This window comes from Colias philodice, chromosome 3, assembly GCF_061535455.1.
Source record: "Colias philodice isolate Cphi_HAF_F1 chromosome 3, ilColPhil1 Martin Lab GWU primary, whole genome shotgun sequence".
In the NCBI taxonomy this organism is placed as follows: Eukaryota; Metazoa; Arthropoda; class Insecta; order Lepidoptera; family Pieridae; genus Colias; species Colias philodice.
The window spans coordinates 1,626,012-1,640,693 of NC_143088.1; the positions used below are offsets into that span (position 1 = coordinate 1,626,012).

At 35.1% G+C, this 14,682-nt stretch overlaps 3 protein-coding genes and 1 long non-coding RNA gene across 7 annotated transcripts in view; 2 read left to right on the plus strand and 2 right to left on the minus strand.

The window, feature by feature from the left end:
• The window catches only part of LOC149489386 (amidophosphoribosyltransferase-like), a 33,832-nt gene extending 31,962 nt beyond the window's left edge, over positions 1 to 1,870 (plus strand). For all 3 annotated transcript variants that reach the window (XM_089712724.1, XM_089712731.1, XM_089712739.1), the window contains one exon: positions 353 to 1,870. In XM_089712724.1, coding sequence (XP_089568850.1) covers positions 353 to 507 — 155 coding nt within the window. In that variant the 3' untranslated portion in view covers positions 508 to 1,870. The remainder of the gene's footprint in view (positions 1 to 352) is intronic.
• Positions 1 to 14,682, minus strand: part of LOC149489387 (uncharacterized) — a 68,606-nt gene that overhangs the window by 13,392 nt on the left and 40,532 nt on the right. The gene's annotated exons all lie outside the window — the stretch shown is intronic.
• On the minus strand, positions 3,143 to 7,543 carry LOC149489389 (casein kinase II subunit beta-like). Its single transcript, XM_089712500.1, has 7 exons — positions 7,405 to 7,543; positions 7,074 to 7,149; positions 6,879 to 6,981; positions 6,366 to 6,465; positions 5,376 to 5,467; positions 4,514 to 4,703; positions 3,143 to 4,214 (listed from the first exon to the last, which is right to left on the minus strand). Exons 2-7 carry the CDS (start codon positions 7,143 to 7,145, stop codon positions 4,100 to 4,102), a joined length of 672 nt encoding a protein of 223 aa, XP_089568626.1. The 5' UTR covers positions 7,146 to 7,149; positions 7,405 to 7,543; the 3' UTR covers positions 3,143 to 4,099.
• LOC149489390 (xaa-Pro aminopeptidase 3) lies at positions 9,549 to 14,513 on the plus strand. Of its 2 annotated transcripts, none has more exons than XM_089712513.1 (10): positions 9,549 to 9,685; positions 9,823 to 10,085; positions 10,344 to 10,493; positions 10,893 to 11,029; positions 11,369 to 11,607; positions 11,899 to 12,069; positions 12,413 to 12,519; positions 12,598 to 12,735; positions 13,172 to 13,292; positions 14,133 to 14,512. In XM_089712513.1, exons 1-10 carry the CDS (start codon positions 9,652 to 9,654, stop codon positions 14,300 to 14,302), a joined length of 1,530 nt encoding a protein of 509 aa, XP_089568639.1. In that variant the 5' UTR covers positions 9,549 to 9,651; the 3' UTR covers positions 14,303 to 14,512. The 2 variants fall into 2 exon arrangements, with proteins under 2 accessions (XP_089568639.1, XP_089568634.1); XM_089712508.1 differs by having other exon boundaries at positions 9,556 to 9,694; positions 14,133 to 14,513.

The window sequence follows — 14,682 nt, forward strand, 5'->3', positions numbered from 1 at the left end:
CTTATTCCATAAAATAAATATTTGACTGGTTTTCTATACGCGAATCTCTTCAAATTATGCACTACTTACTAGCTTTCCGCACGCGGCTACGCCCGCGTTTGTAAAAAAATCCCTTCCTTAATTTCATTGTAATCGGTTTAGTTTCCGTGAAAGAGTAACAAACATACACACAAACACATCCATTCTCACAAACTTTCACATTTATAATATTAGTTGGATACACAGTTGGATAGGATAAAAAATCACTTGGGTTATGTAATAATAAATCTATGAGATCAAGGTGGACGGTCTCGAGTACTACAACTTTGCGTGCAAATATTATATCCAAATAAAACTGCATTCCCTTTTCCAGGCGCGGACAGTCTCGAATACCTCAGCGTAGAGGGTCTAGTGAGTGCCATACACTACAACATGAAGGCCACGCCCAGTGACGGTGTGGGCGGGCACTGCACCGCCTGCCTCACCGGGGACTACCCGGGGGGACTGCCCGAGGATGTGGACTGGTAGTGGTGGTTAGTGGTGGATAGTGGTAGTGGTAGATGATGGTGGATGTTGGTAGTGGTAGGTTGGCAGGTTGTACTGTGCGATTCAACTGTCAGAAGAACGGTAGATGATGGTAGATTGATAGGTTGGTAGGTTGTACTATGCGATTCAACTGTCGGAATAATGGTAGATTTTGGTAAAATGGTAGTTTGGTAGATATATAAAACTCCAAACCAGAAGTTTTCTCTTTCGTTCACGAGAATTGAATCATGCTATCTTTGACGTCTTATGGTGTGTGCGTTAGTGTGCCTTTATATTGGTCTATCTACACCTTTTTACTTATAATATCAAACATATTATAATGCATAAGACTAACATTGTTATATAAACATTCGTACAATGTACGAGTATACGAGGTAAAATCATTTGCATAGGCCGGCAACGCAACTACAATACTCCAGAGTCTGTGGTTGTCCATGGGCGGCGCCAATCATCGCTTTCTGTACGGTGACGCGCAAGCTCGTTTGCGTCAAAAAAATATCACAAAATGTCGCAATATTGATCCTATTCTTAGTTGGATCGCATAGTAAAGTTATTTTTATGTAAACGTCTGGAGTGATTTAAATTTGTGCTTGGTTCGGGTAATTTTTTTTGCTGTATTTGTTATATTAGTTACAGTGTTGCTCGAAATATTGATAAGTTAAAATACTTTATATAGGAAAGGTGTTTTAAACATACTATGTAGGTATTAAGTTACATACAAATTATACATAGTTCTTTGTAAAATTTACTTGAAACTATAAAGAATTCAATCACTCCAGATGTACCTGCCTTGAATCCAGCCTGTTTTCTACTCGAACATAATCGGAATATAATATTATATAATTGAAACCTCATATGACATTCTCAATACACATAAATGTATGTCTTCAAGTGCCTTATCTATAATTGGATGTTTGTACATTATTTTATAAGTATTTTGTGACGGGTTGTGCTGGTTTCGCCCCGAATAGAATAAGCAGTGACATATTGCTCAGATATATTATACAATATGTTGGTTGTTCGAATATTTTTACGATATATATCTAGTATAAGTGAAGAATATTAAAGAACTATCTATAGAAATAAATATGGAAAAATACACTCATAAATGTATTTTTTAGATTAAGTTTCATTCCACATTCTTTTTGTAGTATTCATTCATAAATTTTTCATACTTTTAGTGCGTAATCGATAATTATAGGTGATCTGATTTAAAACCTAGGGACTGTATGTACATTCCAAAACTCATTTGATATCGAATGTTTCTTTTTTAACATTTTTAAGCTTATTTCGAAATAATTGTTTTTATTTAGTTACTAATTTGTTCTATTATTACAAAGTACAAATGTTATACATGTGTTTTATTTTAATTCCTTATTTAATCTTTTTAAAAATGTAACCAATGCTGAACTTTTATATTTTCGAGAAATTAAAAGTAATTCACACTGGAGTACTGATTGAAGTAAGACAACTGTAGGACTAAAAATAAGCACCCACTACTAATATTATAAATCTCTATTGATAATTAATTTGTGTGTTGCTCATTCACCTTTTTTAAACAAAAATTAATAATTAATTTCAATTTAAAAAAAGCATTGGGATACGGACCGTGTAAGTTACGCCGGTCGCTGTTACCTAAAGTATAGAATAACTATGTAGTTATTACCTAAACTATATATTAGTAAATAATTACTAGATAAATTTACACTAGGATAATTTAAAAATATTTTTATGACTGTACGAGATAATCTTCGGAACTATCGATCCTATGATGGTGCATTTACATCAAACGAGCGAATGCTCATTCTAACCCCACTATGTCAAATTTTTCTTAGTGTAAGCAGGCATATAGCATTCTATGAAAATTATTTCACTATCATAACCATAAGCTTCACTATTCATGAGTAAGGCTATTTTTTATTATGTTCAACACAGGCGGAGCAAGCAGCATAAATTATCTTTCTAACTAATGCGCATTACGAAGACTCAAAATTAACCTGTACCTGTCTGTATGTAAACTACACGACGAATTTTGAAGAAGATTTTTAAAAGATAGTGATTCAAGAGGAAGGTTTTAGTATACAAGGTATAATACGGAAAGTTAGTTCTAAGTAAGAAACTCACTAGACAAATGCTAAAATTTTTTTTTATCATATTCAGAAACTTTGACTTGCAACATTTGAAACGCAATAATTTTTAACTACTACTATAGTATACTATATATTTTGATCCCAGAAATCTCACGGGAATGGGGACTATGTGGGTTTTTCTTTGACTTCGCAGACGAAGCCGCTGGCGGCTAGTAAGTAGTAATATTATAAAAATGAAAGGTAAGAATGAATTGATGGATGTTTTAACTCTTTCACATCACTGATTTATATTTTATATAACACGTCGCAATAAAACGAGCGCAGTTTTTTAGCACTGCCAAGGTAACTGAGTAATTATTACATAGAGTACTTAATAGTAGCTAACGCTACTTATGCTACAGAAAAGACAAGCTAAATAATATATGGTTTTTACCCATGCTTCGTCCACCGTTCGGCACAGGATAAACCGTGCGGCCATATCATGCCATTGCGTAGTAAAAAGGAAGAGGTAGGAAATAAAAAACCAATGATAAAAAAAAAACATATATTTTGTACTTATAGTAGATATACATGAAACATATATGTAGTAGTAACGACAGTAGTTGTTAAAATTTTGATATTATAAATAATACATATCATAAAAAATACTGTATTTTATGCCAATAAAAATGCTTATGAATATTATTGTGCTGAATTTATAAATGTACAAAGGTTAGTAGTTGAGGCATCATTTTATTGACACTTGTTTACAGTCTGTTTCGAGCGTAAAAAATAAGAATACAAGTAAAGTACATAAACAACTGGACTCATAAACATGGTCAAATTTGTCTGAAGCAAAACTGCCCACGCGTCTATAGGCAGAATTTTCTAATGAGCGTAAACTTAAATAGACTTTGAACATTACTGACACGAAATGAGACATTTTTTGAGGACTTTGAAGAGGTGTGTCTAGTTATTTAAAATAAATTAAGTTTTGAAAGCGGTAAAACAGAAAAAAAAAACATGAAAATGTTTTAGTTTGAAATGTTTATTTCCATTTTTTATCAGCTGGAAGGTGAACAAAATTGGAAATAATGATGTTTCACTCGTATTTATTTATTAAATAATGTCTTAACAATGGATAATTATTACAATCTATAGGTACTAATTCTATACTAAAAAAATAGATAAAAAATTAATTTAGACAGCGTATCGTTGGATTTAACGACGCCCATTCTTAATCATATCTAGAGGCTTATTTTGTTTTCATCTATACAAATTTGGTAGATGCGTTCTCCGATTTATTAAAAACAATATAACTTGTTCCATGTAATTTATTCTACAATATTTTGTAAATTATTACAATATTTCGAATGTTATCACAATGTACTCTTTAATTTTTGGTGTTTAAATGTTCCGTACATAAATTCTCATTTTAAAAATGTTCGAATTTTTTTCTTTTTTTTTTACATTTTTTTTTGCGAGTTTCTTGTCTCTGGTCGCTTCTAGCGTTTACCGTTATTGTACGTGAGAGTTCGTAGCGAGGAAGACTGCTTGTTGCTTGCGGCCGCTTGCAGTTGAATCTGGTACGCGAGGGGGTGGATCTTGAACCCGTATAGTCTGTAAACATATTATATTTTTTTAGTCAAACTTCGTAGATTTTTTTTACTGTTTGTGTGGAACAATGTCTTACGCAGTTTAATTGTTTATTTTAACGATAGGCAAGTTTAGCAATTAAAAAAATTAAATACAAAAAAAAATCTTACGTACACTAGTAACCATTGTTTTTTTTACTATTTATTATTTTGGTTTATAAAATTAACTTATAGATAACGATTATAATTAATGAGACAAAACAAGAGGTATGCAAAAACGTACCTAAAACACTTGGGTGCAAAACCTAAAAAAAATTTCCTCACCTGGGAACAAATCGCGACGTAGGCCTGTGGGGTCTATAGTCGGGGTGCACCATGAACACCATGTGCGGGAAGCCGGTGCCGAAGTAAGCGCCATCCGTGTGGTTGTGACGCGACGCTCTTGGCGTGTACACGTCCATACACCGCGGGCAGTACATCTTCACCATCGCCTCACCGGGCAAGTCGGAGAGACCTACCAATAGTATTCACTTTATTAATGGCCGATTTTTCAATGCTTGGATAAAACTTATCCGCCCAATAAAGTATTACACGATAATATTAAAATGTCACGTAAACTGTCAAATACGGGCAATTAGAATACCTTTTTTAAAATGGTAGTTTTATACAATATTCGACGAATAAGTTTTAACCAAGGATTGAAAAATCAGCCCTTAGATATCTAAGAACCCTATAATCTGCCAACTTGCACCTGGTCAGCTTGTTGGATAATGGCCTGAACCTCTAAGGTGCATTAGGCGTAACCACGCGACACGACACAGCTTAATATGCTTTCTATGAAATTGTAATACGCACTACGCGACACCGAAACTACGCGCCACGGCTAAATTTGACCAATCGGCAAATACATATTTTGCGCCGTGTCGCTCTGCGTGCCTAGTGCGGTCGGACCTTTATATGAGGCTCGTGTCCCAGCAGTGGGAATGTATATGGGCTGATAATGATGAATTAGATATGACAATGTTGAGATACAAAAAAAAAAACTAGACTAACAACACAATCAAAATTATCCAAGGCAAAACTCTGCCTGTGTATTAGGCAGTTTTCTAATGAGCTATACAATTTGAACATTACTGCCATGAAATAAAATATTCATATATTATAGATAAACTAATTTTTAACTCACCGATAGGCAGCATAGGCTGAGATTCACAGTAAACTCTTGCGCAGTGACCAAAGTCACCAGATTGAAATTTCTCTAACATTTGACCGATCCCTCTGAAAAGATGTGATTACTGTAAGTATTTCCAGGTCTAGAAAACTGTTATCTATACTTCAATATTGATATTATAAAGAGGAAAGGTTTGTATGTATGTATGGTTTTCACACATAAACTACTGGACCGATTTTGATGAAATTTGGCACAGATAATCTTTAGAGAGAAGAACATAGGCTTCGCTTTTATTGCGAAATATGTACCACGGGCGAAGCCGGGGCGGACCGCTAGTTTTAAATATAGGAAAACTGTTATTTTATTATACAGGGATTTAGATATTAAATTTCTGATGCAATTCCATTAATGTAAATATTTAAGATACTGCATCAGTTGTGATAGAATAAAAACTTCAGACAACAATGTATATTTTAAATTATTATTTTGAAATTGTCACTGGTATTTAAAATTGTTTCAAACTCAATCTAAAATATTTGTTTAATCAATTAGAGTTCTTCCAGAAGAACTTTTGAAACATCATAACATAGTTTTACCATTTACTATTTACCACCGATTCAGAAAGCACTAAGCAGTCTATGGAGTAGAACTGGCAAGAAACTACATTTTGTTAAACTCATGTCAATATTAGATTTTAATTTTACATAATATTACAAATATCATAAAAAACCGGCCAAGTGAGAGTTGGTCCTTAATTTTTTTTTTAATTTTTAGTAATTGTTGTTATAGTGGAAACAGAAATACATCATTTGTGAAAATTTCAGCTTTCTAGCTATCACGGTTTATGAGATACAGCCTGGAGACGGACAGACAGACAACAAAGTCTCAGTAATAGGGTGTCATTTTACCTTTTCATTAGGGAACCCTAAAAAGGTGTGAGAATAGCAGCTAACTTCATTTTATAGTGTTTAATATGATTAAAAAATTGCTTATGTTTGCACATACCTGCTTGTTAATATATATCTGGAATGAATTAATCCATACAGCATTTCAGCGGCTTGCTCGACAAGCGCTGATTGATTTGGGTTTTCTTCCAAATCATCATCTAAAAATATTACAATTTTATAGTTATTTTATTTGTAGTACTTATGTAGTTAAATCCCAAATTTGTAAACAATTTATAATACTAATGAGATTCATGAATAATTTGAAAAGTGGTAAAGGCATAAATTAATTAAAGTTTTTTTATGTACAAAAAATTAGAAAACATAATGATATGCTATATATATATAGCTTAAATTCATGTTTCATTGAAATTGATATTTTTGGCTTTATGGATGTTTATTCATTTTTTCTATTCTTTATAAATTTTTATTCTATGTTTCATTGACAAACTATATCATAACAGAGCATATTCAAAATAACCACACTCTTTAAGTTTTCAAATGATTTACTTCTCATGTGGAAAATACTACTTATAATAACTAATGTCATCTCAATACATCCAAGTAATCTTACCTGCCTCTAAATCTAATATCATGTCCAGAGCCTGTCTGTAATGTGGTACTTGCTCATTGAGACCTGTCAAGTTGAATTTGTCATTTATGTAGTCCTCATCCACCTAAAAACAAAATTAATACAAATATATTATATATTATCAATCATCTATATGATTATTAATTAGTTTGAAGTATGATAGTGAACTTTTTATACCTCGCAAAAGAATTCATTCCCCCGAAGGCCGCAAAACCAACTTATCCATGATACCTCCTCGGAACTGCTCATTTTTCTGAAATATAAATGCATGTGGACATTGTGTAACTATTTTTCCTGGTAGAGGTTCATAAAGAAAATATGAAAATGCAATACAAAATATTTTCTGAGAACACAGCAGAAGCATAGATTTCAATATTTCTATGTTTTGACAATGTTTAACCTTAAAAATGTTTTATTTCAGATGTAAGAAAACAAGTGTGTAGCAAATTAATGCGATTTAGGATTGTATTTCATCAAGAAATTATAACAAATGTGTTCGAAACCTCACCTTTTGGTACCTTGATTAGCCACGCTTGACGGAAGGAGATTCTATGAGGGAGAAATAAGAAATTTCAATTTGATTTTGATACTTGAAAGTTGAAAGTGACGTTTGAGTGCTCGATAGTCTATGGCTCGATCCGATCAAAATAAATCTTCAAGAAAAGTTTCAAAACAGAGCTGAGTACTTATTTTAAACTAGCGGTCCGCCCCGGCTTCGCCCGTGGTATATGTTTACGTTTTCTCTACATAAAAACCATCCTCGTACTTCAAGGAATATAATAAAAAAAGAATTATCGAAATCGGTTCAGCCGTTCTCGAGTTATGCGCTTACCAACACATTTTGCGATTCATTTTTATATATAAGATTTTAATATAGCAACTTTAAAAATACTTATAATGATGTTTCAGCTAAAAGTCCACAAATGTGGCCTCAGTATTTACTGAGGCCACATTTGGTTCAGGCCACAAACACTGGGACCTTTGCCTGGCCAGACTCTTCTTGTTATATTTTATACTTGTTATATTATAAACTTCACATATCAGACAAACAATAATTTGTCTCAACCCACCTACTTTCGTATTATCAGAAGACGAAAAACTGTGAAGCAAACACTAGAAAAGCATACAATACATAGAGCCATTACGTAGTACGAAGTATGAACTAGGAACTAGGTAGATAAATAAAACCTATGAACACACCTTTATAAATATGCAGTTGCAGCGTAGAGTGAGAATGAACCATAGAGGAGGCACTAAAATGACAAGTAATGCGAGAGAGAAATACACTTATGACTATAAAGCTAAGAGCAAGCGAGACAGAAACATTGTTTTTTGTTTCTCTCATGTTATGCGATTTCTTTTGTTGGGGACAAAGGCAGTTTGTCCCAAACAAGCGGCTACAGTCCATTGTTTAGCTAGTTTTCTGTTTTTTCTCGCTGTTAGGTGACTTCAAAGTTTAATAAACGTTGACAGTGATCTGTTTTAATCCGACTTTAAGTGAAAATATGGTGCGTTGTAGTGTGATTGGTTGTAAAAATCGGCCGGAACGAAGATTACCAAATATTACCTTTCACACGTAAGTAAACTTATTTGAAGTATATTGTTTTATAGAACTGGATATAGTTGATACATTTTCATTAACTCTAATGTGAAATTATCTACAAATATATAATATTTTCATCGAAATAGACGTAAACATTTCTTTGTGTTATCCGACTAAATTACGAAGTGTTCTTGTTGTTCAGGACGCCATTTGTTTTTACGTAGTTTCAAATTTATGGTATAATCATGTGATTAACATAAGGGATACCAGTACAGGGTAAAATTTTCCCCAAAATCGTGAAATGTTTTTTTAATATTAAATGTTAATGTTTGTGTAAAGTTTGTTACACGGTTCGGTTTTCCGGTTCAGTTTTCCTCATTTGCATTGGTTTAAGTATTTTTTTTTCAATGTCGGTTTTTTTGTATATTCCAGGTTACGATGCACATCATAACGCTGAAGACTGCGAAGCTGGCCCTTTCACACGAGCTGCAGCTGCCACTGAAGGCAGCGAGGACGCTGCACTGCCCCGTCAGGAGAGGCCGTGTTAAAATCCGGAAGGCCACCCCCCCGTGCCTTCCTCACCGCGGTGCGGCGCGCCTTTATAAGAACGAACGAGCGGCGGAGTCGTCCATTTTCGTCTGCTACTCGGGCGCACATTATCGCGGAACCTCTGCCCATTTATTTCTACCGTCATTTTGCTGTTCATTTTCAAATAAATGTATTTCGTTTAATTTGCTTTTAATTTGAACTATTTCCAGTACTTTTTTATTAAAGTAGGTCGTTTTTATGGCGGGTCGCTAGTTAAGTTAATAAATAACAAAATCTTTTCAAATCTGTCTTTTTCTTCATAAACCTTTCTTACAAAAAAATACCCAAACATTTATAGATATTTTGCCAGTTTTTCGGATAAAAAGTTTTTGTAATAGTTGGCAACATTGACGTAAGCATTCGCCATCTCGTTCGGGTATACGCCGATGTCGTCTCTATAGTTCATTCTCACTCTACGAGTTGCAGCCTAAAAATTGACGTTTCGAGTACATCACAGAGTACATCATTGACAAGTGACAACTGACAGTTGACACTCATTAACACAACAGCTCTGAGCTCAGTCTATTTATTTGACTGTGATTTGGCTTTGCTTGAAAAGCAAAATAACGAACTCTAAAAATATTTAATGATAAAAGTTATATAAAAACATAAACTTCATTAAATATGAGTGGTATAAAGTATTTAACGTTACGATTTGGTAAGTTAAGTTAGTGGTTAGTGTTTGTTATGAATTTTAATTACGACTTTACCTACCCTTCGAAGTACAATCAGTCAATCTCTTTTATTCTATTCAGTATTATTGGTCGAATAAGACATGGCTACCCTTATTTACAGTGACGAAAAACTCATCCAGAGTGTTTCGGCAAAAATATCTTCGTCAAATGTCAACCATGCAAAATCCGCCGGACTCTGAACTCAAGCCACAGTTTACGATCCCAAAGGGTATAGTAGGGCAGCCGACATGTCACACGCATCCACATTTGGTACCCCACGACCATCTCACCTGTGGTATCACACAAATGGAATACAAGGAGCGTCGGGAGGTGTTAGTTAGCAAGCTAATCGGTGAAGTGGACAATGTCCATAGATCGCATGTGGTATGGTTTCATAATTTATTATCAAAAATATTTAAAATAATTTTTAAGTCTTACAGATATTTTTGTTTACTTCCTCATTGCAGTAGTGTTTAATTTAATAATAGGATAAATACATAAATAATTGGTGTTATATGGGTACAACTTATTTTAAAATTAAATTTTGTGTCTAAATTACACAAATTAATACATAAAACAAAACTTGAAATAAAATTGATACCATATTAAAAATGCTAAGTAAATTAAATGACTTTTTTCTAGATTGTTATACCAGCCGCAAGAAAGCAGTATATGTCAGATAAAATTCCGTATGTCTTCAGACAGAATTCAGATTTTTTCTATCTGACAGGATGTTTGGAACCCTCAGCCATTCTTGTGATGGTCAAACCAGCAACTAGAGATACATATAAGGTAGGTTTTATTTCAAATTATAGTAATATATATATTACTAGCGGTCCGCCCCGGCTTCGCCCGTGGTACATATTTACGTTTTCTCTACATAAGAACCATCCTCGTACTTCAAGGAATATAATAAAAAAAGAATTATCGGAATCGGTCCACCTGTTCACATGTGATGCCGTGACAACGCGAAACGGATTTCATTTTTATATATAGATGAAAACTTATGTATTTTGAAATCATAGAAATAAAAACGATCACAGGACGGGATTTGAACCTACGGCTTTCGTCTTGCCGGGGCAGGCGGCAAATTTTTACTATAATTTAAAAATTTCTCATTTATAAAGCATTTGAATGCAATAATTATCAACATGTGAATATATAATAGTAAATATTTTTATTTATTTTCAGTCAATACTGTTTGTTCATGACAAGGACAGTCATGCAGAACTATGGGAAGGGCCACGAACAGGCTGTAGTGTAGCCGCAACTTTGTTTGCTGTGGACGAAGCACAGCCAGTGGATAATTTCAATAATTTTCTACACAGGTATACTCGTATTTGTGGTATTCGATGAACTGGTGATTGATGATTGGTGAACAAGTTAAATTAAAGACTATAAGAAAACATTGAATGGCCAACAACCTGGTCATTTACATTAAAAATAGAGAATATAGATTGAACACTAAATAAATTTGATTTTTTTACTTTTTAAGCTTGTTGAGAGTAAAATTTCAAGGTCGCGTCATGGCATGGAGTAAGACGACGATTTTGGTATCTTTGAATCTTGCCAAAGAAGTTTCACTTCTGACACGTGTACTCGTCCCACACGCTTTTATTTGGTTCATGTTTCTTAGGTTTTATTTATATTAAAGCAAATCTTTATAGAACAGTAGCCGCATCGAAACCCTCCGTGCTCTGGTACCACAACGAGTCACCAGCCAACCCCGATATACACGAGACAGTTCGATCCTCGCTCCGGCAAGGACAAGCCGCGTTAGAGGATCCGCAGAGAGCGCTACACCAGATGCGTGTCGTCAAGTCGCCGGCTGAAGTCGAACTGATGAAAGAGACGTGCTATATTGGTTCCCAGTCTGTGAACATGGCGATGGCTTGCACGAAACCCGGTGGGTATGTGATTTTTTTTTGTTGAAGGGCGTCATGGTAGTGTGTACGACTGTGAATTGATTGTGTATAGATTTTCGTATTGGATTTGTTTTATATTTTGAAGTGAAGCTTCTTTCGGCGCTATACCGTGACGTCACGGAGTAAGGCGACGATTTTGGTATCTTTGAATCTTGCCTTTTTCTTCTTCTCTAGCCTTGAATTCTTTGAAGTTTCACTTCTGACACGTGTGCACACATGCTCTTTCTTTTAATTTCTTTCTTTTTTTTTAATATAAATTTGTATCATCACAGGCGTATCCGAGCACGCAATATCATCAGTGTTCGAGTATACATGCCGCATGTCAGGCGCAGAGCACGGCGCGTTCCCGCCGGTAGTGGCAGGTGGGCCACGCGCCACGCACATACACTATGTGGCCAACAACCAACTGCTGGATCCGCGCGATATGCTGCTGATTGACGCGGGTGAGTGTGGGCCATGTTGGACCAACCCGAGCGGCATCGCATGGCATGCGAGCCGCGCGCCTGCACAATACACATATGCTACGTGGACAAGAATCAGCGCGATATGATGCTCATCGATGCGGGTGAGCGCAGTGGGCCACGTTGGGCCAGCGGTGCCATACAGCGGGCGCGCAACAAGGCGGATTCCCGGCGCACGTTAGACCAACATTACTTACTCATTTAGTGATGGATGAAATAGAGATCTTTATTTTTCCAATTTCGTAACGATATTGACCCATCTTTTCTGTCGTGACGAATCTGAAGAAAATAATTATTTTCAATAAAATTATGTTTAATTATCCAGGTTGTCAGCGTTGGCTCTACAACTCGGATATATCGCGCACGTGGCCTGTCTCCGGCAAATTCTCCAAACACCACAGAATATTGTACGAGCTTGTTCTTTCTGTTCAGGTAAAATTGAACTTTTCTCATGTGAAATACATTGGTATAATCGTTTGCAAGAGTATTTATTTTAAATGTCTTCTCTAGAAACGTCTAATTGAGCTTTTGGGCGAGCAGAGGCCAGCGTTGGACCAACTATTCGACCACATGTGTCGATTGCTTGGCACATCTCTACAGCAAGAGGGCATTCTTCCAAAGAATATAGATACTAATGAATTAATAGGGGTGAGTCTATTTTAGTACTATGGATATAAAGTATTGTATGTAATGCGTTTGTTTTTAAAATTAAGATCCTTTATAACTGCAAAACCAAAAAATAAAAAATAGGACAATCTCAGGGGAATATCTACAGTTATTTATTTTTAAACTAAACAGAGATAGTCATGTTTTGTCACTTCCTGTTGAAGAACTGCAGTCTAATTCAACTAAATATTTGCTACCCTTTTTTTCATGTTTGTCGAAAACAATTCCTGCTCAATCTGTAAACTGCCAAATCTGAAACATCTCCAATACAACTCCATATCATTTAGGCTACTTTAATTTAAGCTCTGAAAAATTGCGACTTTAGATCTTGAGTTGGCAACACTCTATTATGATAATATTATGAACATTTTTCCGCCTCAGTTTCTCCAATTTCAGCTATTTGTCTGTCTGTCCGCAGCGCGCGTACCGCCTGTGCCCGCACCACGTGTCCCACTACCTGGGGCTGGACGTGCACGACGCGCCGCTGGTGAGGCGCCGCGTGCCCGTGTGTGCCAACATGGTGGTCACTGTGGAGCCTGGTGAGTGGGGGGTTTACCATAACATCAGCCCCCCTAGACAAGTGGCTTTCTATTAGCGTAAAGTTCAATAGAATAGATTATGAATGTATGAGATTGACGTAATCAATCGTCGTCTTCGTCGTAATCAAACGTCAATCTCATACATTCATAATCTATTCTATTGAACTTTACGCTAATATAAAGCCACTTGTCTAGGGGGGCTGGAGAGATTGTGGTCAAGCTCTCTCTATTGACAACAAAAAAAGTGTGTGTGCCGAGCACACGTGTCAGAAGTGAAACTTCTACAGGGTTAGTTTTCAATGACCGGCCAAATTTTCAGAAATGGTTCAGAATCGATAACATTTTCGATCTAATGAAAAAAAAACTTTTTTTTTATTAGATTTCATTCCTGTCCGCCACTAAAAAGCGAACGTGTGGACATTACAAAAGCACAATTCAGTTCAACAACCTAGATAGGTAGAAGTTAGCACACACATAAATTTGGCGATACGCGCACGCACACAAGTGCATTGATTCTCAATAAGCTTATCGCGTGTTTACGATTTAGTAAATTTTTAAGACATTTTCAAATGAATGCTATTATTTTTTTTTATTCGACAATAATATTTCAAATGTACCTTTGGTTTAATATCTAGATCTTAATTTTAAATTTTGGCTGGTCATTGAAAACTAACCCTGTATAGCAAGATTCAAAGATACCAAGATCGTTGCCTTACCTTTAAAGTCAACGCTCCTAGGAGTGGAAAAAGACGATCTATCTACAGCCAGCGCCTGTAGGCTGTAGTAATATGAAAAACTTTCTTTACGATAAAAAAAATTATAATAATACTTTCCTTACAGGAATCTATATTCGGCCAGACGACACTACCGTCCCAGAGGAGTTCCGAGGAGTGGGCATCAGGATTGAGGACGATGTACTTATAACTGATAGCGATCCGATCGTATTAACCGACGCGTGCGCAAAGGAAGTTCACGATATAGAGGCGATCGTGGGAAAACAGAATATTTAATTTGGTCGCTTTATTGTAAAAATGTTGCTAGCGTTAGGTTTACTTGAGGATCAACTCTCAATGACTGATATTTTATTTTCTCAAATGTGCAATCACTGATAATGTATATTTTGGAATCAATATTGAAGAGTTACAATTAATAAAATATTTATTGTAATTAATATCAGTTTGATGGATACCTTAATATTTAACGGATGTAAATAACTAAATATAAATAAATGATAATATAATTTAACAATGAATTTTGTTTTATTTAATTATATTTGTTGAGATTTGATACAAGGCATATAAGGTTGTGGGTGTATACTGTATGTTGCTATATTTTTACCCAAAAAAATATTATGTTAAATTTTAGAAGCATGCGGGATAATTGAATAAAA